The sequence below is a fragment of the Eublepharis macularius genome, chromosome 14 (genome assembly GCF_028583425.1).
Source record: "Eublepharis macularius isolate TG4126 chromosome 14, MPM_Emac_v1.0, whole genome shotgun sequence".
NCBI classification, from domain to species: Eukaryota; Metazoa; Chordata; class Lepidosauria; order Squamata; family Eublepharidae; genus Eublepharis; species Eublepharis macularius.
The window spans coordinates 9,816,149-9,839,557 of record NC_072803.1 but is presented as its reverse complement, the minus strand read 5'-3'; the positions used below and the strand labels follow the sequence as shown (position 1 = coordinate 9,839,557).

At 43.8% G+C, this 23,409-nt stretch overlaps 1 protein-coding gene across 1 annotated transcript; it reads left to right on the top strand.

Annotated features, from left to right (window-relative positions):
• Window positions 1-3,219: 3,219 nt before the first annotated feature.
• LOC129342738 (uncharacterized protein CXorf65 homolog) lies at window positions 3,220-14,261 on the top strand. The gene is made up of 7 exons (XM_054998649.1): window positions 3,220-3,307; window positions 3,551-3,588; window positions 7,083-7,169; window positions 8,246-8,362; window positions 10,248-10,322; window positions 13,090-13,191; window positions 13,876-14,261. The coding sequence occupies exons 2-7, from the start codon at window positions 3,564-3,566 to the stop codon at window positions 13,950-13,952; spliced, it is 483 nt and encodes a 160-aa protein (XP_054854624.1). The 5' UTR covers window positions 3,220-3,307; window positions 3,551-3,563; the 3' UTR covers window positions 13,953-14,261.
• The last annotated feature ends 9,148 nt before the right edge of the window (window positions 14,262-23,409 follow it).

Genomic DNA, 23,409 nt, shown 5'->3' with positions numbered 1-23,409 from the left:
TCCCTGTTTTAATTTTGTTGTGCGTGCAGCTTTGCTTGGTTTTATTCCATTGGCTTTCAATATATTTTAACTTTCTAACATTTTCAGAATGTTGTATGTTGTGTCTTTTTTTTAAAGCTTATAGTGTATTTTAAATTGATGGTCCTTAGTAAGCCATGTTGTAGAAGGAAAAAAGCAGGATATAAATATTTTAATAAATACCATTTTTCAGTGCTAATTTTGTATGGAAAACTCAGTCACATTATTTTTTATATTCATGTCCCCTGTTCCCTTTAAATGCGGGACTGCCTCCCCCCATATGTGCCCCAGAGGATGCTCCAATCAGAAGATAAGCAACTACTAGTGGTCCCTGGTCCCAGGGAGGCCCGCCTGGCCTCAACCAGAGCCAGGGCTTTTTTGGTCCTGGCTCCAACCTGGTGGAACGCTCTGTCAAATGAGACCAGGGCCTGGCAGGATCTGCTATCCTTCCACCAGGCCTGTAAGATGGAGCAGTTCTGCCAGGCGTATGGTCAGGGCTGAGTCGGGCCTCCATCAGCCGAATCGAGGGACATTGAGTCCCTCCCTGTATAGAACCATCCACCACCTAACAGCTGCTCTGCTGAATGTGAACTATTGATTGATGGGTAACAGCGATTGATTGTTTTGGTGCTGCCTTATATCGATTTTTGAAATACTTAAATATTGTATTATTGTTTTAAGTGATTTTAAATGTATCTCATGTAAATTATTATTGTGTGTTTTAGATGTATGTGATCCGCCCTGAGCCTGCAGGCTGTGGGAAGGGCAGAATACAAATGGAATAAAATAAATAAATAAACGTTCCAATTGAGCATTTGCTTTAAAAGTGGTTGGTTTGGGTTTGAATGGCAGGTGATCCTTTATTTTGATACTACGGTTTCCCATTGTAATCCAAGTATCTCGTCAGCACAATAGCATTTCATGTTCTTGGGCAAGTGATGCCATGTGACATGTTGAAACCAATACGGTTTCTGAGAGTGATGTTATGTGCTGATACATGGCACAATTGTATTGCTGATATGGGATGAACAAAGTCTCATGGGTCAAGATAGTGAATCAGAGAACACACACACACAATTACTGTGTGATCACACAGTTGTCCTCTGATGCTGTATGATTTCAACTCTGAAGCATTGGGGGAGGGGAGAAAAGTTGAAATGAGGTTTGATTATTGTAGTTGGCAAAACAGGCAGGCTGTTTTGGCTCAGGGTGAGATTTCGTGTCAGGGAATCTATGGGGAACTGGTGTACACACGCATACACAAATGTTTGAGAACTTGAAGGATTCTCTTTGCAAGAGGATGAAACCGCCGTTTGCATTTAATCCAGCACACTCTGGATTCATTGGTGCGGACGCCTGAAAATTCATAGGATAATAATAATAATATTGTTTGATTTATATACCGCCCTTCAGGACAACTTAACACCCACTCAGAGCAGTTTACAAAGTGTGTTATTAATCTCATCACAATCACCCTGTGAGGTGGGTGGGGCTGAGAGAGCTCTGAGAAGCTGTGACTAGCCCAAGGTCACCCAGCTGGCTTCAAGTGGAGGAGTCGGGAAACGAACCCGGATCTCCAGATTAGAGTCTTGCCACTCTTTTTTTTTGTATATAGAAATTTTATTTGAAAAGATATAACAGTCAAAGGTGCATAAAAAACTTATACAAGCACTAAATTTATAATTAGATTAAACTGATAGAAAAAAGCAATCAGAATATATAACAACTGGACTTAATTTTATTATAACTCTCTTTCCCTCTCCTTGGTTACTTATATCCAGACTTTGATTGATTTCAACTATTCCAATTAGTCATTTCCCTGTCTTTTATCTTCTTATCTTTGCACTGAGTTACCTTAAATTAATCTTAATTTTGACCTAAGTAGTCAAAGAAATCCTTCCATTTTTAATAATAATAATATTTGATTTGTATACCGCCCTTCAGGACAACTTAATGACCACTCAGAGCGGTTTTAGAAAGTATGTTATTATTATCCCCACAACAAAACACCCTGTGAGGTGGGTGGGGCTGAGAGAGCTCCAGAGAGCTGTGATAGCCAGCTGGCCTCAAGTGGAGGAGTGGGGAATCAAACCCAGCCACCGCTGGCACCAGGGTTTCTGGCGCCTGTGGCTACCCTGATGTGTGTGTGCGCGCAGCGCATGCGTGCGTCCCAGACTGCGTCATGACGTCACCACATGATGATGTCATCATGCAGCAAATGCTGGGCCCATTGGCTGGAGGGTGGCTGGAGCGGTGTGCGGAGGTTGCCCATGCTACACACGTCGCCCTGGCTGCGGCCTGCAGCTGCTGTGCCCGGCCGGGGCGTGTGGCGGCAGTGGCGGCAGCACAGGGCTGGCCGGCTGCAGCAGCTGCAGCCCAGCCACGCCAGCTCCATGGCACGTGCCTCCGCCCCCAATGCCCCCTCCGGCACCCCAGCGCCTGAGTGGAGTGAGTGATGTTACAAACATAGGCCAGTTTAAAACAATATCTACTCAAAAATGTAATCAATCCACAATTGCTTTATTTCACAACCCATCAAAGATTTGGAAGGTAGCGAGTTTGAAAAATGTCATGTAAATAATTGTGTATTCAAGGAATCAGGGCATATTTCACGTTTCTACCAGGCAAATACTGAGAGCTTATCTCTCCAAACTTCTACAACTGACAATGATTCTTTAAGGATTAAAAGATTTGGTCCACAGGTGATGCGTAGGAAGAATGATTACTGAAACAGAACTGGGTTTTTTTCCCCTTAATACTGCCACTGCGTATCTATGTAGATCAGCAAACACTTCCGCTAAAACAGTTTTTTTTCAGGTGAAGTTACAAGAAGGAAAAAATCTCTGGCTGAGAGCCCATTTAGCATTGTGCAAAGGCTTCTGTTCTTTATTTCCCTCATGAATAATGAGGTAATATTTATACAACTGGCACCACCAAAGTCCGAGGCTTTTTGGGGCCTGCAGTTGCCTGACGCTAAGAATGTTTGCATGGTCCTTTGTCAATACAATGGATCACCCTTGGAGAGGGAAACAAAGCACAGCAGCCCTCAGCAACCACCACGGCTTACGTACTCAATTCGGTTTCCAGTAAGAGAGCTCTGTCCTTCCGCATGCTGTTTTTAAGGCCTGCACAGAATTTAGGGGACAAGGTGTTTGTATCAAAACATTTCTTGCTTTCCTGAGCACCTCTGAAATACAGTGATTTTTGCTTTACTTGTATTCTCATACTGATCCCGGACATTTTGCCATCCTCTTCAAAGTGCATGATCAATGATGACTCGGTTGGCTTGGTGATGTTGTATTTTCGCTTTATAAAATTTAAATAATTAGAACCCGCCTTGAATAATATTTTTAAATTGCTATGTAACAGAGGGAAGAGGGGAGAATTCAGGGGAAGTTAATGTGAATTACAACAGTCTCCCCATACCAACTTCCTGGGTATTTTCTGGTTCTTTCCCTCATTAGTATATAATAGAAGAATTTTATATTAAGTTTTAACGGCACATTTTCTGATCTCTTTTCCCCCCCTGCAGATTATCAGAAGACATGTTTATAACTGTGCTTCACGGAGGTAAGTCGTTTTCTCACATGGGTCTTCTATTGGCTTTGTCAATAATAAAATATGAACTAGTTAGAGTCAAAACAGACAAGATGCCGGATGCTTGGAGAGAGGAGGAGACCAGTTTCTGTAACATGCATCTGACGAAGAGAACTTGATTCTCGAAAGCTTATGCTACAATAAAATTGGTTAGTCTTAAAGGTGCTACTGGACTCTTTTTGATGATGCTTGGAGGACACTCATCAGTTTCCACGGGAAATGTAGTGAGAAAGAATCTCTGTCGGGGAGAAGAGGGAGAATTCCCCCCTCTCCCTGGCAGAGGTTCTTTCTCTAGGCATCTCATCCATTCTGCTCATCTCCTTCTCGCCGCTACCAGTGCGCTCGGCTCCTGAGTGCATTTAGGGGAGCAAGGGGAGCGCACTGGCAGCGGTGAGAAGAAGCGCGTTCTCCTTGCTCCCTTGCACTCGGGAGCAAAGTGCGCTGGCAGCGGTGAGAAGAAGCACGTTCTCCTTGCTCCCTTGCACTCGGGAGCAAAGTGCGCTGGTGGCAGTGAGAGGCACAAGGAGCCAAACTCGCCAGCAGCTCCCTCTCCCTCTCGCTGCTGACAGTGCACTCGGCTCCCAAGTGCATTTAGGGGGGCCAGGGGAGCACGCTGGCAGCAGCTAAAGAAAACTGAGCAGACTAGATGAGACACCTAGAGAAAGAACCTTTGCCGGGGAGACAGGGAATTCTCTCCTTCCTAGCAGAGGTTCTTTCTCACTACATTTCCTGTGGAAACTTGTGGGAAACTGACAAGTGTCCTCCACGTGTCAGGTGTCTCGTCTGTTTTGACTCTTAGAGCCAAGCTACAAGTGATGCCTTACACAGGTTGGACACTTGTCAGTTTACCTCAAGTTTTGATGGGAAATGTGGGTGTCCTGGTTTTACAGCTTGGCTCTCCATTACAGCTGCAAGACCAGGATGCCTACATTTCCCATCAAAACTTGAGGGAAGCCGACTAGTGTCCAACCTGTGTCAGGCGTCACTTGTAGCTTGGCTCTTAGTCTCTTCTTCACTGGCCCCACTACAGGACTGGCTCTACAGGTGAGGGCCATAGCCTTGGGTTGTAGGTTTTGGGGTGTGGCAGACTCCACCACTGTCTTTCCCCTTACCACTATCCCCTCCCACCCCAGTTAGGAGTCAGAACATCTAGCCCTCCTTCCCTGCTCATTCCTTATTTAAACACAAGCTAAACATGCCAAATAGGCTTCCTGAACTCTTGCAAGATGCCTGGGCAACATGAAAAGAAGGAGTGTTCTCTTCTTTAGTCCCTGGGCCAATCTGGCAGGGAGGGCAGTGGCATTGGCAACAATGGGGAGACGTGAGAGTGTGGGCTTCGGGCCACACTCTTTGCAGAGCTAACACTGCTGTACTGTGTAAGGTATGGAAATATGGTCAACAGATGCAGCACAGAAGAATATTAAGTGAGCAATTCATGCCTACCGGATTTAGTTTAGGATTGCAAAATCAAGAAACAAAGGGCAGTGTCAAAACCCTGCTTAATCCATGTTGTCTTGGACAATTTGCTACTGCTCAGCTTCTGGTTTCTGTCTGTGAAATGAGAATAATACTTGGTGTGAGACGCCATGAAGGCTCTTGAACAGTAAGGGGAATGCAGGGATTTTTTTCACTAGTTACCTCCTTCAGATGGGCCTTTTTTGCACACGTAATTTTTGCCACTTTTGGCCCCGTACCTCTTTGGGGTTTTTTTCCCAAATTCTGGACACTTAACTCCCCTTTCAGATTTCAATGCAAGCTCAGGCAGAAAACTCGGAAGAGAACCCTTGAAATGCCACATTGAAATCTGAAGGGGGAGTTAAGCATCAGGGACTTAGAAGAAAACCTGAAGAGGTATGGGGTCAAAAGCGGCAAAAATGGCCCATGCAAAAGAGGCCATGGATAGAGATGCCCTGCCTTGCGACCAAGTTAGACAGATGACTTTGATAGCAAATTTTGGACATTGTTAAGGGTTGCAGAGTGGAAGACAGAGAGAAAGACAGATAGATAGTGCTGCTGTAGCATAGTGATTAAGTGGTTGGGCTACTACAAAATAACACTGCTAGTTTCACCCCCACTACTGCCATGAGCTCAGCAGGTGGCCTTGGCTAAGCCGCTCCTCTCAGCCCACTCCCCAACTGTATTGTGGGGATCATAATAACACTGGCTTTAACTGCTCTATTTGGGCACTAATCTGTCTAGAAGAGCGGTATGTGAACACAGTTATTATGAAATAGCTGTAGCATAGTGTTTAAATGGTTGGGCTGTGAATCAACATTCTGCTAGTTCGAATCCCACTACTGCCATGATCTCAGCAGGTGGTCTTGAGTCAGCCACTCCTCTCAGCCCCAACTGTATTGTGGAGATAATAATAACATTGACTTTGCTCACCACTCTAATGCAGGCACTAATCTATCTAGCAAAGTGATATATATGCACAGATGTTGTTGTTGTTATGTGACCACACCCAGGGCTCAATGCATCAGACTGCTGTCTTTCACAAATCTCACTGCAATGAACAGATTGTGCAAGAGAGAATTGTTGTACCCTTGCATAGGGTTCATATATTATGCAGGAGAACTCTGTTATAGGTTGTGTCACATGTCGGGCTATTTGGGGGCATTTCAGTTGGATGGGCCTCCTCGGGCATGCAAATGTCTTTAGCCAGCCTCTCCTTAAAATACGGAGAAAGTCACTTAGAAAGAAACTCAGGGCCAAAATACATGCTAAGGAATCCATGTATCAGGAGGACACAGGTTCCTGACCTGACTCACAGAGCTGAGCTACAAGTGACGCCTGACACAGGTTGGACACTTGTCAGCTTCCCTCAAGTTTTGATGGGAAATGTAGGCAGCTTGGCAGAATGTTGGACAAGTGACAGTCGAAAAGTCCATTGGACAACAGTCAGAGAGCCAAGCTGCATGACCAGGATGCCTACATTTCCCATCAAAACTTGAGGGAAGCTGACAAGTGTCCAACCTGTGTCAGGCATCACTTGTAGCTTGGCTCTTAGTTATACATTCTGGCACAGACTCATCTTTGGCTGTAAACAGGTTGTAGGGGAGGGAGAGTTTCAGCTTCCTTCCTGTGGAACTTTTGCCACTGGAAATGGTACTGTGGGGGGGGGGATCTGTTTGCCCTCTTATCTGGCACCACATGTCCATCCCAGCTTCTGCTTCCACCACATACTTTCTGCATCCATATGGGGAAACATAGAGCTTTTAAAGATTGCACCCCAGCTGGAATGTTTAACCATGAGTCAAGCGGAGAACCCGCGTCCTGACACACGGATATTGTATTGTGTATTTTGGCCCTCAGATATACATGCCAGGCCATCTGGGGCTTTTAGCAAATCATAACCAGTCCTTTAAACTAGGGCTCATAGCAAATAGGCAGTAGGGCCAGATAAGCTAGCAAAAGATGTAACATGCTCCCCAGTAATAAAATGATAAAATATGTTTCCTTCATAGAAAACAAGGCCGACATTTTTAACATTCACTGTAAAGTCCAGCTTCTCCTGGATTTCATCAAGAGCTACTGTGGCTGCGAGGAAGAAGGTATGGTAAAGGTAAAGGTGCAAGCACCGAGTCATTACTGACCCATGGGGGGATGTTGCATTATGACATTTTCTTGGCAGACTTTTTACACGGTGGTGTGCCATTGCCTTCCCCAATCATCTACACTTTACCCCCAGGAAACTGGGTACTAATTTTACCAACCTCAGAAGGATGGAAGGCTGAGTCAACCTTGAGCCAGCTACCTGAACCCAACTTCCGCCAGGATCGAACTCAGGTCATGAGCAGAGCTTGGACTGCAGTACTGCAGCTTACCACTCTGCGCCACGGGGCTCTATGGTAAATGAAGGAAGGAAAAAAAAAACCCTTTGCAGTTATTTAGGCCCTTTATGTTGTTTAAAGTACATGATTCTTCAGGATCTGGGTATGGGAGGGAGGCGGAGAGAGTTCAGTTTCAGATTATGAAGACAAAAGGAAGTTCTTCTTGTGAAATAGATGCTCAGCCCTAGAGGGCTTAACTGCCAAACCCTGTTATCATTCTAATAATGACTCCAGTTGTCTTTTGGTGACTCATATGCCTTTCCAGGTGAGACCATGAATGAGAGATAACTAGAGCCCTGTAACAGTTGCATTTGGCAAGTATCGTAGCGGGAAGGAGGCCAAATGGAGTTTGCAATTTCCTTAGTGTTGCCTGATTGAAATTGGGGGTGGGGGTGGGAACCCAGTGTGGTGAAGTAGACAGAGAGTTGGACTAGAATCTGGGGTGCCTGCATTCAAGACCCGTCTCTGTCATGAAACCTGCTGAGTGACCTAAGTCTAGTCACATGCCTTCAGATTAACCTGCCTCACATGGTTAATGAGGATGTATACAACCTTGCATTCCTTGAGGAGGGGTAAGAAAAATGTACCCGATAGATAGATCTTGGAGCTTCTGATCTGGGGAAATGCTAGTTTAGTTATACCAACTAACTTAGTAATATATAAACTGCCTTTTTTGAAATCTAAATGCATCGTTTTCACTTCTTGGGTGGGGTGTGTGTGTCTGGCATAATCAGCTGCCCTATCGCCGCTTCGTGATCGTCGCTAATGTTGATGAGCACCTGCATTGTGTGTTTCAGGTGAAATAGAGTTAGCAGACGAGACTGGCCAAGTAAAGAATTTACTCCTGAACCGGCACCGCTGTGCCGCTGATCTCCTGGGTGAACGAGAGACCTACGTGCTCCTTAGTGTAACAAGTATGCTCTATAATCAAGAAGCCCAAATTCACTAGTCAGAATAATTTATGCAAATTTATTTCAGTATATGAATATTTGAAGCTGCCTTTATTGTACCATGTGGCCAGCATTATTACTCTGAATGGCATCCGCCATCCAGGGTCCCAGACACATCTCCTACCAGAGATGCCGTGGACTAAACTTGAGACCTTCTACATGCAAACATGTGTTCTTCCAACTCTCCCCATGCACACAGAAAAATAGAACATGCATTCAGATACAGAGTTCTGCTTACATTTCTGCCCCAGAGTCTGAAGCCACATCATATAGTTCACAAGAACTTGACTGATAATATACAACTTACGATCCTACTCATTGGAAAAGAGATGTGAACATTTTATGGGTTTAGAATTAACGTAATGCACTGCCCAGAAATGAATGGTACGGTAGTAAAAAAGACTTACTCCTAGTAGATAGGCATAGGATTGAAGCCTCTGCTCTGTTTGGCAGTTGTTCTCCAATGTCCTTATCAGAAGTTTTCCTGAAACCTGCTCTCTAAGAGGCTTACTAGATATGGCACCTGATGATTCACAAACAGATATCAAAAGATTTTGTGTGTGTGTGTGTGTAGCAATAGCAACCACTGGATTAAAATCTGAGTCATGATGCAGAATTAACAAATGAAGCTGTCTTATTGGTCCATTTAGCTTAATATGGCTACAGTCATAGATGACTTTAAAAAGGGATTGGACGGAGTCATAGAGAATAGTTCCATTAATGGTGGTGGGCTCTCCTTCTTTGGAGGTTTTTAAGCAGAGGCTAGATGGCCATCTGACAGCAATGCTCATTCTGTGAACCTGGGCAGATCATGATGGGGAGGGCAGAATGGGTTACATCAGTGCCTAGTTCTCGTGGCCCTTCTTACATGCCCAGGGTAATGCCAATCGCCACCTGGGATCAGGTAGCAATTTTCCACAGGCCAGTTTGGCTAGGGATCCTGGAAGTGTTTTGCCATCTTCTGGGAATGGAGCAGGGGTCAATGGGGCAGTTGGGGTGGGTAGTTGTGAATGTCCTGCATTGTGCAGGGAGTTGGACTAGATGACCCTTGAGGTCCCTTCCAACCGTATGATTCTATGATTCTATGGCTGCTAGCCATAGTAACTAAAGGAATCTTCTACATTCAAAAGCAGGAAGAAGCAACCTCAGGAGAAGGTCTTGGCTTTTATGTCCTGTTTGGTGGCCCTCCAGGGTAACTGGTTAGCCACTGTGAAACAAGAAAATAGACCAGAGGGACAGATACTGGTCTTTTCCCAGCAGGGCTCTTCTTCCTTTCCCAACCTGTACTCTTTTTCTGACCTCAGTCAGAGGTGGGCAATAGACTGAGGACAAACAAAAGTTAGTTCTTCATACAATGTATAATTCACAACCACATGTAGTGATGTTTGGTACCTCTGATAACTTTAAAGAGAGTACGAAAAATGCATGGAGGACTGGTCCATGATGGGTTAAATGGAAACTTCTTGTTCTGAATATAAGTTGCTGGTGAGACATTTGGGCTTCTGTGTCTGCTTGAAGGCTTTCCAGCTGACTGGCCCCTGTAGGAAAACATGGTGTTAGATTAGATGGATCATCAGTTTGATCCAGCAAGGTAGTTCCTAACGTGATGTAGACTCAGAGGTTCTTTTTGCTTCAGACACAACCTTGGGGATTTGAGAAACCCAATGGAAAACATCGCATGCTTGGCATCTGCAACTGGAAACTTCTTAAAGAGATTTCATTTCACCAGCTGAAAAACCACCTTGGGGAAATAATATCCAGTTAATGAGAGAGTCACGGCTACTTCAAGACTCTCACTTTATGCTAAGAAATGGACAAGTCTAATTGTTCTTTTCCTTTCCCTTTACAGAGGGTGAAAACTCTTCAGAGGTAGAGTTTATTCCTCTGTTGCAAGATGACAATGTTGTTAACCCTAAGTTCCTAGGTGGGTAAAGGCATTTATTTCCATTTGTGCATGGACTAGTAACAAAGTACATTGTTGGGGGAAAAATACAACCGGCTCTAGAAAGGGCAGGGCAGGCGGGCCAGGCATTGCTGCCTCTACCATGCCCTGATCCAGTCAAAGGGAGGGCAGGGTGGCCGGGCCTGACATTGCCCCCTCCACTACACCCTGATCTGGGCAGAGGGAGGGCAGGGCAGCCAGTCCTGGCATTGCCCCCTCCCCAGTGCCCCAATCTAGGCTGGGGAAGGGCAGCAGTGCCAGCAGATTGCAGTGGAGAAGGGGTGGAAGGTGGTCTCATCTGTCTTGCCATGTCCTCAAGCCAAATCGAGCAGCTGTGGAGGCCAGGAGTGCTGCCAAGGGGGCAGAAGAGGCCCTGGAGTGCTCCTGTATCCCACAGCTGCTTGATTTGGCCCCCGTTCGGGCTGAATCAGTCAGCTGCGGAGCCCAGGAGCGCTGCCAGAGGGGGTAGAAAGTGCCCTGGAGCAGACCTGGCCTCCATTGGTCCATTGGTCAGAAGGCCAGGTTTACTCACTTTGCAAAGCCATGCCAAGTAGACCTGGCCTCTATGGGTCTAGTCACCTTGCTAAGAAATGACCAGTAGATCTGGCCTCTGCAGCTCCAGAAGCCAGGTCTATTCACCTTTTAAAGACATAGTTAGTAGACCTGGCCTCGGCAGGCCCATCACACTGCCCTCCCCCCTGTGTCCTGGGAGGTCCCCCACCCACCCACAGCAGATCAAAGTTTGGGCAAGGCTTGGGAGTCAGAGCAGACCATCTGGGCATGCCTCTCACCAGTCCTGGCCCAATCGGGGCTGGGGAGGGCAGAACCAACCTGTGGGCCCTTCTGAGAACGCAGAGGCTCACCCTGAATGTGCCTGCACCAGGATAAACTGGTGAGGTGTCTCAAACACACTTACCAATTATGTAGTAAGATTTCTAGTACCCAGAATCCCCTTGGAAAGGAGATCATGTACTGCAGCTAATCTGCAGCTATCATGTATAAATTGGGTTGTTAAAAACCACCACCCTCATTCAAAATACCTCTACCTCCAAGAGGAAATCTCCATCTCATATCCAGAGAGTGCATAACTAGCCAACAGTTTGGTTCATTGCCCCCCCCCCCCCATAAACCTGGAACAATCCTCAGGGCCATATAAATGATTTGGAATTTGGAATTGCAAGCCTAGTGGAAGCCATAGTTGAACACACACACTCACACAAACATATGAAGCTGTACACAAGACATCTTACACGGGGAAGCTCAAGTGTAGGAAGATGCAATATTAGCCAGGAAGCGTAGTTTTAAAAGAGAGAGCCGGCAGAGATCGCTCCTCAGAGGGTTTATTAATTTCATCTTCGCTTCCCCAAAAGAGAGGTGAAATTAATGGAGCCTTCAGGGAGGTGAAGATGAAATTAACAAACCCTCTGACTAGCCATCTCCACCTTGTGTAGAAAGGTGAAATTGATGTATCAATTTTTAAACTATGCTTCCCAACTAACATGGCTAACATTGCATCTCCTTACATTTGAGCATCCCTGTGTAAGATGTTTTGTGTACAGAGACTCTGATCCTGCTAAAGTCTGTGCTGTCTACTCTGACTGGCAGCAGCTGTCCATGGTCTGAAGTAGAGGCCTCCCATGTTACCTACTACCTGTTCCTTTTTGACTGGAGATGCTGAGGATTGAACCTGTGACCTTCTGCACACAAAGCAAACACTCCACCACTGAGCCACAGCCTCGCTCTACATTTGCTTCTTTGGGTAAAAGCTTGCTGCACTTCAGGAGGAAGTAGCAGGGGGAGAAGTCGCAGTGTGGGGAAGGAGGGTACACCAAAGTCAGAGGCTCGTTTCCGTTGTAAGCTGTCTTGAGGCTGCTTCCACACACGCTAGATAATCCACTTTCAATACTCTTTAGTGAACATTTGAAACTGATTTTCCATGTGTGGAACAAAAAATCCACTTCAAAAGGATTGTGAAAGTGCATTGAAAGTGCATTATTCAACGCGTGTGGAAATGGCCTTGAGTCTGTTTTTAGGGGGAAGGAGCATATAGAAATTTTAAATAAATGAAAACAATTGTTTTCATGGCAAAATTATAATTTATGCACATCCTAACTTTTGTGGGGGTTTTTTACTAGAAGAATTCACCCAAGTTAGGGGGAAAGTCTAGGTAATGAGCCTGAAATCTTGTCACATTTTAGTAATATAATTTCTCCAATGGGGGGCTGGGGAGGGAGGTCAGATATAATTTCATAAATCAATGGCTGATTTGGTATAGACATTTGATGTGTTATGTGCTGTCATGTTACCTTCAACCTACAGCGACCTTCTTAATGAAAGATCTCCAGAACTTCATATCATTAACAGACTTGAGCTGTTTTCACATGCCCTGACCCTCTGGAAAATCATGCAAAACTCGCAACATGAAGCGTCTTCCTAGCGTGATTTCCCGGCATGATCCTGTTTAATGGCACGTTTTCTGACGTCATTGCATCCAGAGGGTTACGTGCGCGTGTGTGAAAATGGCCTTGCTCAGATCTTGCAAACTGGAGGACATGGCTTCTTTTATTGATATTTTCTAGCTAATTTATATGGGCATGCCATATCTATTTTGTACTTTTTTGTAAATAGGTTTGTATAATAAAAAAGTTCATTTTTTAAAAAAACTTGGTTTTAGCATGTTCATTGCATCGATGATAGCTTAACCCCTAAAGATGGTCATTTGTTTATTGTATCTTTCTTCTATATGAAGCTAAACTGCAGAGCTGGCAAGACCCCAAGGCTCCGTCTCCCAGAGTGAAATCCAGAAGGAACCACCACAAGAAAGCATCCTTGGATATTCCAGCTGTGGATGGTAAGCTCGTAAGTTCATAACCATAAAACAAATGGCCCAGTGAAGAATTTACTTTGTGAGCCTTTCCATGGGTAGGTTGCCTTGCTTATGGACAGGTGGAATAAAACATTTTATATTTTAATCAGTTTTCTGTCGTTTCTGTTGAACAAAATGACAGTAGCATGCATCTTTAAATGAGCTCTTGTATTCCAAAAACCAACCAAACCCAGAAAGCATATGTTTGAAGGACACATCGTAGATGTAGAGTTCTGCTTATATATGCATTAACAGTACAAAAATATCCAATGACAAATGATCACAGACCGCTTAATAGTGGTAATTTTCGCTTTGGTTTTAATTTTGTTTGATTTTATTGCTTTTAAAGATGTGTTTTTACTATGTACTTAACCCGTTCGCTGACTTGTGGCCTCTCGTGAGGGCAGCAGTGCAGGGTATAAATTTTGTATATATATAAAAAATCAATCAGTATTAAATCAGTTTATAAAAACATATCTTTTAGTTGGCTGCCTTGTAGTTGCCATTCCTGGAAGTTCTGTGTCTTATATGTGAAAGTCAAACCTATCAAAACAGAACTTACGGACTGGACTGAACTTCTGAGATCTCTGTAGTTACATGGGTGAAAAACATGTCTGGGGATTCATTCCATGTACAGTTCTGCTTAATTACTGTATCTTTCTACTGCAGGATTACGGAATCATTCTCCCCATGGCGGCAGGACTAGGACACCAAATGTATCCCCCAAACAAAGCGGGAAATTCTAATTAGTGGTGGCTTCTATGACGTAACCAGGGCTCATACCTTGAGAAACTTCTTTTCTGCTGTTTTGTGCAGATATTGCCTAGCTCATTCACCACTCAATAGATTAGTTTATCCTAGAGATGACTGAAGCCTTTTCGTGTTTTGTATCTCTCCTAGAAAGCTTTCGATCTCCCATTTCCAGTTTTTCCCCAAACATTTTTAAAAGAGCCCAAATTAACACTTCCTGGTATGAAAACTGAAGTGGTCCCTTGGTTGTGCTTTACTGAACCAATATCCAAGGCACAGTATTCAGCACAATACAAGACAGCAGCTCGGGGGGGGGGGTCTCTTTCCTTGCTTGGGTCCTCGTGGCAACAATTATGTGGAACCAGGGCCGTTTCCACATGGCTTACCTGAAGCCGCGCCATGCCGCAACGTTGCAGATCATGCCGGGGAAAACGCGAAATATTGCGTTTTCTCGTGCGAGAAAACGTGATATTTCGCGTTTTCCCCGGCACTATCCACAACGTTGCGGCATGGCGCGGCTTCAAGTAAGCCATGTGGAAACGGCCCAGGTTGCATCATAAGTATGCACGTAAAGCTCAATTTGCACCAAGGCTTATCAAGACATATCGTCGGAGATGTATGTTCAATGCTATTTACTAGCCCTAAAAAGATGATGAAAAAATATTCAGTGTAGCATTTTGCACACTATCAGGAAAACTGCTCACTTAACATAGGGTGAGTGAGCATGAAGGAAATCATATCCAGGTTAAACAATCTGAATGTGTCTACAGAGGGTTCTCTTTCGAAAAGAAAAAATCAGGTTGTTGCCATTGTTGGCAACCTTCAGGATGACAGAAGGTTGTGTGACCTGGCTCCCCAGTTACTATTTCTTCCAGCCTCCCAGAGCTTTTTTTCTGGGAAAAGAGGTGGTGGAACTCAGTGGGTTGCCCTCAGAGAAAATGGTCACATGGCTGGTGGCCCCGCCCCCTGATCTCCAGACGGAGGGGAGCTGCGCGGAGGGCAATCTCAACTCCCCTCTGTCTAGAGATCAGGGGGCGGGGCCACCAGCCATGTGACCATTTTCTAGAGGTTCCGGAACTCCGTTCCACCACGTTCCAGATGAAAAAAAGCCCTGCAACCTCCCATAGTCTCAGGAGATGTGATTTGCTCTTTTTTAGGCTTGCCAGTGTAGAGGAGGATTTGGTGGTGCATCTTCCATTGTAAATGTGAATCTATCAAATTGCATTGGCAGCTCTGTGGCCCTCAAGGGGCCCGGATTAGTTTCGAGTCTGGGGGGTTGCAACAAAATGGGCCGTACCTGTTTCATTTTCTAGGCTAAATACAAATGGAGAGCCTACACGTGCCTTAATGGGTCACACTTCGACAACCGAACGATGGTTTCCTTGGTCTAAGAGCAAGCCTCGGAAGTCTATGGGCTTGCACATTCTCTCCTTCCCTTTCACGTGCCTTGCAGGCCAAAGAGTTCCTGCTTCTTAACAAACTACAACTTGTCATGATGTCTAAACTGGAGGAAAGGACAAGACATTGCTGTGAACCTAAGAACACTTTCCTGGGAGTAGGCATCATAGAACGTAATATGACTTACTTCTGAGATAATCTATTTAGGATTGTTCACATTGTAGGCTTTTTTTCTTGCTTGCAAATCATTCTTTTAGTCTTGTCTGCATTCAGCTTGTCTACATGCCTGCATATTTTTTTTTTAATATATGTATTGCCTAGAAGAGCCCCATGGCACAGAGTGGTAAGCTGCAGTACTGCAGCCCAAGCTCTGCTCACGACCTGAGTTCGATCCCGGCAGAAGCCAGGTTCAGGTAGCCGGCTCAAGGTTGACTCAGCCTTCCATCCTTCCAAGGTCATTAAAATGAGTACCCAGTTTCCTGGGGGTAAAGTGTAGATGACTAGGGAAGGCAATGGCAAACCACCCCGTAACAAAAAGTCTGCCAAGAAAACATCACGTCGTGATGTGACGTCCCCCCATGGGTCAGTAATGACTTGGTGCTTGCACAGGGGACTACCTTTACCTTTACCTACATGTATTACCTGCTGTATTTTTGCCATTGCATTCAAAGTGGATTACAGATGAAAAACTAACAGAAGCCTGTCTGTCACTGGCAGCATATTCCATGGCCATATATAATTTCACCCTGTAGCCTCCTATACGAGCTGTACTAGATAGAGAATACAATGTTTGGGAGAACATTTCCTTGGCAGAAGCTACATCAAACAGCCCTGCATTCCACCTCAGGGGCAAGCTAGGGCAATCTGGCTGTTTATCATCAGAAAAGCAATTTCTTTCTTTTTTTGACTGGTGTTGGATGACATAACTATTTTGATAGCTTCAGCTGTGCCTCCTTGTATACATGACACTTTTAATTCTTTCTAGAGAATTTTCACAATAAAATATAAGAGCTGTCATGGTTTCAGGTGGGTAGCCATGTTGTTCTGTTGTAGAAGGGCAAGATTTGGGTCCAGCAGCACCCTGGAAATATAGTTGATCTTTAAGGTGTTACTGGACCAGAATCTTGCTCAATAGCTGTCATAGCTGGTTCGTTCATCAACAGACCTTGTTATTTCATCTCTACAAACTCACTGAGGCATGTTGCTTTCTGGAAAATGTTATTTCAAAGCATGGGGGAGGGATTGCTAAATTCCTGTCTAGCATATTTTCCTGGAGAGAATCCAGATCTTCACACATGCTGTCCCAGCTCCAACCAGTCACACAGCGATCTCCTCTATCCACATCTATTTGTGTTCACAAAACTTTTATTCACAACATGAGAATCTACAGAGATCAGGTGTAGTGACAACCTACACAATGCTCCCCCCACTCCCCGGCATGTTGAAATAATGTCTGGAAAAGGGCTACCAACTTGCAAATGGATACAAAAAAGCTTCAGTGTATTCAATCCACCCAGGTCCATCCCTAACCTTTTATCTCACCGATGAAATGTGATGGCTGTATATTTTTTTAAAAATAATTCTGTAATACTATTTAACATCTTGCTGTATCAATAATGTCTAGAGGGTAACTACACTGCATAAAAATATACTTCTCTTTTCTGTTGACAGATCTACTAATTCCATTAAAGCAATGTGCATGGTGAAACAAGCTTCTCTGCCCTTTTTGTCTGCTTGCGTCTATAGCTGTAAGGTTCTGCCAAGTAACTTTCCGAAACTTCACTGCATAAGTCCAGGAACTGCATGAGTTAAAGTATTTTATTTGATAAGCTGTTAGTTCATTCAGTGTTCCATTCTTTGCCTGGAATGGCACTTTTCTACTAGCACATAATGTATATTGGATTATAAGCCCAGCTCCAAATTTCTCACCCCCCTTCAGGAAACAGTTAGCTAAACACAGCAAAACACAGCAGAGAGAATGTGAGCCAAGCTACAAGTGACGTTTTTCACGTGGAGAACATTCCAGTTTTTCTCCCAGAGCTCAGGAGCATGGGAAGGGCATGTTAGAGCAGCAGCAGATTCTTCCGCTGCCGCTGCGGCTGGAGCTTCACCGACACAGCGGCTTTCTCAAGAGCAGCTCCCCGGGAGCAAGACACCCAGGGAGAAAGTAGCAGCTGCCCACCCCCAAAGATCATTGAGAGCCCTCTTGTCAAGCAGGCTTGTGACTGGAGGAACGATTTGCAAAAGCTGCTGCTGCAGGCAGCTATTCTAACAGAGAGGGGAAGGACACTCGGACTTCAGTTCCCAGGAAAACTTGCGAAAACAATCAAGTATTCTCCACATGAAAAAAGTCACTTGTAGCTTGGCTCAGTGAGAGCTTCCCAGCTTCCTGGATGAAAAATAAACTGCAGGCTGAGAAAGAGGTAACAGCAGACAGCTACATTCCAAGTAAAGAACAACTTTGAGCATCAGGGCCACCTAGAATCAAACAATCCTTACAAAGTTACATAGAGTTACACAGAACCAACCAGGCCTTGCAACATATGACAGGAGACATTCTGACAATAGCGGCCCTTCCAAATATTTCGCCCCATAAGCAAAAATCCCGACAAATGATTGTCATGTCAGAGGCCACCTCTTACCATAAAGAGCTTACAAATTAGGACAGGATTCCCAGTCTTGTTGACCCTGTGGATACTTTTGGGATTTTTGAAATGGGGAGCAGGCACCATCACAAAATGGGCTGCCATGGGGGGCAATCACGTAATAATAATAACAACAACAACATTCGATTTATATTCTGCCCTTCAGGACAACTTAATGCCCACTCAGAGCAGTTTACAAACTATGTCATTATTATCCCCACAACAAGCACCCTGTGAAGGTGGGTGGGGCTGAGAGAGCTCCAGATCTCTGTGACTGACCCAAGGTCACCCATCTGGCTTCAAGCGGAGGAGTGGGGAATCGAACCCGGTTCTCCCAATTAGAGTCCTGCGCTCCTAACCACTACACCAAACTGGCTCCCCAACCAAATGGTTTCCACAGTCTACTGGGGCCAGTCACAAAAGGTTGGGAGATTGTAAGCCAAGCACCCTCTCATGATGGAGGTAGCTAGCTCTGAATGGGTGCTCCATGAAGGCACAAAGATTATGGTCCTTCTGAAGAGATGTTTTCTGTAACTTGTCTGCAATCCTAAGCAGAGAAGCTCCAGTCTGAGAGCATTGTTTTCAATGGGCTTAGACTGGAGTAACACTCTTTAGGAGTGCAGTTAGTGTCCAAGTCTTGAAATTTTTGGTCTAGTTTCTTTTCCACTTCTTCTCCTTTATTATTATCTTTTTTTTAAAAAAACCCCTCTTTGACCATTTTATCAGCATTATTAGATGCAGTTTGAAATAGTTTCTGGATTTTTTCCTAAAGTGACCATGTTTTCCTTTTTCTTTTTGGTGTATCTTGTGGTCCTTCTAACTGGAAAAAGAAAGGATGTGATATCCTCTGGACATGTAATTTTAATACACTTTTATCTGTTTACAATCTCAATTAACTACAGATAATTATAGCTTATTTTTCTTCTAATATAGGGAATGATAATCCACTAATCAAATTGCAAGGAGAATTTATATACTCATCCAACTGTTTCTGCATAAGATTATTTTGTTCAAAAAACAATGGAGGTGGATACACTTTGGTTAGGGTAAATCATAGAATTCTGCTGTATTAATTTTAATATAATCATCAACTACTTTGCAAATTATAAATAGAAATGGGCACAAACCGGAAAAAACCCAAACCATGCACGGTTCGTTAAATTTCACAAACCACGAACCACAAACTTTCATGAACCTGCCCCTGGTTTGCGAACCGGTTCATTTGGTTCGTGAAAACATCACATCTGGGTCAGAAAATCATCACTTCCAGGTCAGCAGAAGGTCACTTCTGGGCCAGAAGAAGGTTACTTCTGGATCAGCAGAAGGTCTGCAGAAAGTCCATCCCCTGTTTCCTAGGAAACTGATTGATTGGCACCAGGCTGTCTGCAGTCACGAACCAAAAAATGAACCAAACAAACCAGCCTAAAGTTTGTGGCGGTTCGTCAGAAATGGGATGTATTGAACTGGCCTGGTTTGTGTTTAATTTTGGTTCATATTTCAGTTCGTGCCCATCTCTAATTATAAATCAAATTACCTAATCCACTTTCTCCTCCTTTTAGCAACACTTATAATTAGAATATATCAAGAAGATCTTTTGTCCACCATTGTTTTTCAATCTGGGTATGTAGTCTTACATGAGCCCCGTGGCGCAGAGTGGTAAGCTGCAGTACTGCAGCCCAAGCTCTGCTCACAACCTGAGTTCGATCCTGGTGGAAGCCAGGTTCTGGTTGCCAACTCAAGGTTGACTCAGCCTTCCATCCTTCCAAGGTTGGTAAAATGAGTGCCCAGTTTCCTGGGGGTAAAGTGTAGATGACTGGGGAAGGCAATGGCAAACCGCCCCATAAAAAGTCTGCCAAGAAAACGTCATGGTGCAACGTCCCCCCATGGGTCAGTAATGACTTGGTGCTTGCACAGGGGACTACCTTTACATATGTAGTCTTAAGTGCTTTCTCCAGCAACCACAAGAACCCAAGAATTTCCAATCAGTTCCATAGAGGCCAAAAGAATTCAAGTATTTCCAGTTAAATTCTATAGGGGCGGATGCTCTTCCACAGAAGCACTTCACATTCACATATGTTCTAACAAGAGTTAACTAGTAGATTAGTGTCTAAATTATATAATCCATTTCCCCCTCCTTATAGCAACACTTATAATTAGAATGTGTCAAGACAATCTCAATCCACCAATATCTTTCAATCTGGGGATAACAATATGTAGTCCAAAGTGCTTTCTATAGCAACCACAAGAGTTCAAATATTTCCAGTCAGTTTCATAGCAGCCAAAAGAATTCAAGTATTTACAATTAAATTCTAAAGTGGCCAATGCTTTTCCTCAGAAGTACTTCAAGTTAACTTACGTTCCAACAGCAGTCAACTAGTAGAATGAGAGTGTCTAAAAGTTTTCCTCTAGTAACACATAACTTTCAAGTATTTCCAGTTAAAGAATATAAAATTAATAGCAGCATCCAGTAAATATAAACTGCCGTTGGGCTGCCAGATTCATGGATGTCTAGCAAGGTAGTTCATAGTGCACTAATATCTTTCGGCAGGAAACCAAATGTTTCAGGTGATTATGGTAGCCTTAATTCTGGATTTAATGATGAGATTCACGTAGCAGTCCTCAATAAAGTTCAAAATGTTCTGAAGAAACAGTCCAAATTGCACAATTGTCTTTCAATTGGAGTCAGGTATGTTCAGTCAAAAACTTCTACAGAATCCCATTTATGGCAGTCGGTCAAATACTTCCAATCAGAACAATGCTCAGCATTTTGCCTGGAAGGCAAGTATACTCACAGTACCATCCAGACCACCCAGTGATGTGCAAAGGGCATTCCCTTTGCACAGTGCTCTTAGCATGCTCACTACAAAGTGGCATGGCCACCAGCTGCCAGCAAGATGATATAGCCCTGACCCCAGAAGTGAGTGCCATGGTGCCATTCCAGGTAGGATGTCAGGTCACGTGCTACTTGTTCCAGGGACATAGATCCAGAGGAGTTAGCCATGTTAGTCTGTAGTAGCAAAATCAAAAAGAGTCCAGCAGCACCTTTAAGACTAACCAATTTTATTGTAGCATAAGCTTTCAATAATCACAGTTCTCTTCGTCAGATGCATGGAGGGCAGAAAGAAACTGGTCAAATATAGAGGAGGAGAGGGGAGGGGAGGAGGAGAGGAGGGATGTAAAACAATCTCCATATCAAAGGAGTTGTTTACATCCCTCCTCTCCTCCTCCCCTCCCCTCTCCTCCTCTATATTTGACCAGTTTCTTTCTGCCCTGAATTTCTGGGAGAAATTCTTGCAACTTGCTGCGAAGAGCCTGTTCTTTTTAATATCTCCTTTGGTATTTGGAAGAAACACATAGGACTTTTCCAAGCAGAGTTATTGTTGCTCTTTTAACTCTTGCAAAATACAACTATAGCCGTGGATGCTGGGAGACTATCTTCTGTTAATCTAATGGCTCGCTTGTAGTCCAGGATGGTTGGCTGATGTTACATCAATAGGAGCAAATGTTTTCTGAATAACAGGAGATTGCACAAGTTTATTGGCTGGTCCTGTTTAAATTGGATTGTATTCTTGTTTTTGGATTTTGTCTTTGGATAAACGTGGCTGCAAACAATTTTGCTTACTATGGAAATGCTTGAATTCAGCTAATATACAGAGGCATATATCAACTGGAAGAGAATGGGACTATTCGAGAATTTGCCCACAATTTAAAGTAAAACCACCCAGTTTGGTTTCAGTGGACTCTATACCTTGCGCATCACCAATTTTCAGAATTGTTAATACAATGACTACCAAAAGATTCCTTTGCTCTCAGCCTACAAGAGATCTGTGAATCTCACCTGGTGTCTGAGGGATACAAGGAAATCTGCTGTCCTTTGTGATTTCAGTGGAGAGATACAGAAATCTGTTGTTTATTGCTCACAGAAATCAGGGAGCAACCTGACTCCAGGGCTATTTTAAATCTGCATGCCTGCCTCAGCATTAAGTGCAGGGTGAAGAGGTCTTAAAATCATTGCCTGAGACATTTTCTCCTTCCCCTCCTCTGCAAACTCATTTTTACTTTTGTAACATCCAACCTGACAAAGAGTACTGGGCCGATTCCAGACGACTAACCTGAAGGCGCTGCATGCCGCCATGTTCCGGATTGCGACGGGGAAAACGTGAAATATCATGTTTTCTCGCGCAAGTTTGGCGCGAGGTCGTGCCAAACTCATGTGAGAAAACGCAATATTTCACGTTTTCCCCGTCACGATCCGGAACATGGCGGCATGCAGCGCCTTCAGGTTAGTCGTCTGGAATCAGCCCTGGTGAACTCGAAAACTTGTCATTTTGGATGGCCCTCTAAAACCAAGAACCCGGTTGGGTTCTTGGTTTTGGATTTTGCATTGGACCAACGTTGCTGCAAACAACTTTTATCACCATTTGGAATGTAATATCTACCAGAGTTTTAAAAAGTGATGCGCCTCAGAGACAGAAGGGCAGAGGAACAACAGTTTGCAATCAGTTTTGAATTTGGAAAGGAGTGAGTTTCTAAGGCTGAAATGCTACCTATGGATCTCACATCTTTTTAATATCAGATGGAGGAGGTCTCAGATGCTTTAAGGACCATAGCTTCACCGCTATGTTGCTTTACGTATTATCTGTTGTTTTAAAAATGTGCTCCTATGAGCTACTTGTGGTTCATGTTGTCTAATGTCAGCCCTAGAATTTCTTATGTTGTATTTCAGCATCTCTTCAACTCTGTATTGGAGTCTTGCTAATGCTATGTCTTTGTAAACTTGCGTTTATTTACCCTATGGCATTGTTTATGGAAATGTCCTTGATAATGACTGTACTAATCTCACACTGTGTAATCTGCCTTGAGTATCCGTGAGAAAGATGGATTATAAATAAATAAACAAATAAATGTTGTCACTGACAGTGGTTTTTGTTCTCCTGCTATCACTGATGAGTCTTTAATGTCTTTTATGCCCTTTATACACAAGCACCATTTGTGCAACATTTATATACCATGAAAAACTAAAGTTGAAAAAAATGTGCTATTTTTAACAAGATAAATTTAGAGTAAGAGAAGAGTCACTGGTGTAAAAAACAAAGTCTCAGTGATTTATTTCTCCCAAGTAAAAAACAAAATTGGAATAGATGTTTGAACTGAACCAGACTGGTATCACCACCACTACTTGTTGCTAGGAACTGAAGTGTTACGAGGGACTTCACAAGTTGCTGTCTGAGAATTCTGGAGCAGGGTCAGTTGCTGGGCTACCACCTAATAAGCAAGTATGACATGATCTACTAGCACATTTATTTATAAAGAAAATACTACAAGGACTCTATAACCCTCCATTACTCTCTCTCATCAAAATGAAACTGAATTCCCTTAGAACTGGAAGTTCTCTGGTTGAGGATGTATA

What these genes read in the sequence shown, in the direction of transcription:
- LOC129342738 (XM_054998649.1), top strand. Translation starts at nt 3,564, where the DNA reads ATGTTTATAACTGTGCTTCACGGAG. An exon ending in CTGTGGCTGCGAGGAAGAAG is followed by an intron (nt 7,170 to 8,245) that starts GTATGGTAAAGG and finishes TGTGTGTTTCAG; the next exon opens with GTGAAATAGAGTTAGCAGAC. An exon ending in TGTTAACCCTAAGTTCCTAG is followed by an intron (nt 10,323 to 13,089) that starts GTGGGTAAAGGC and finishes TTCTATATGAAG; the next exon opens with CTAAACTGCAGAGCTGGCAA.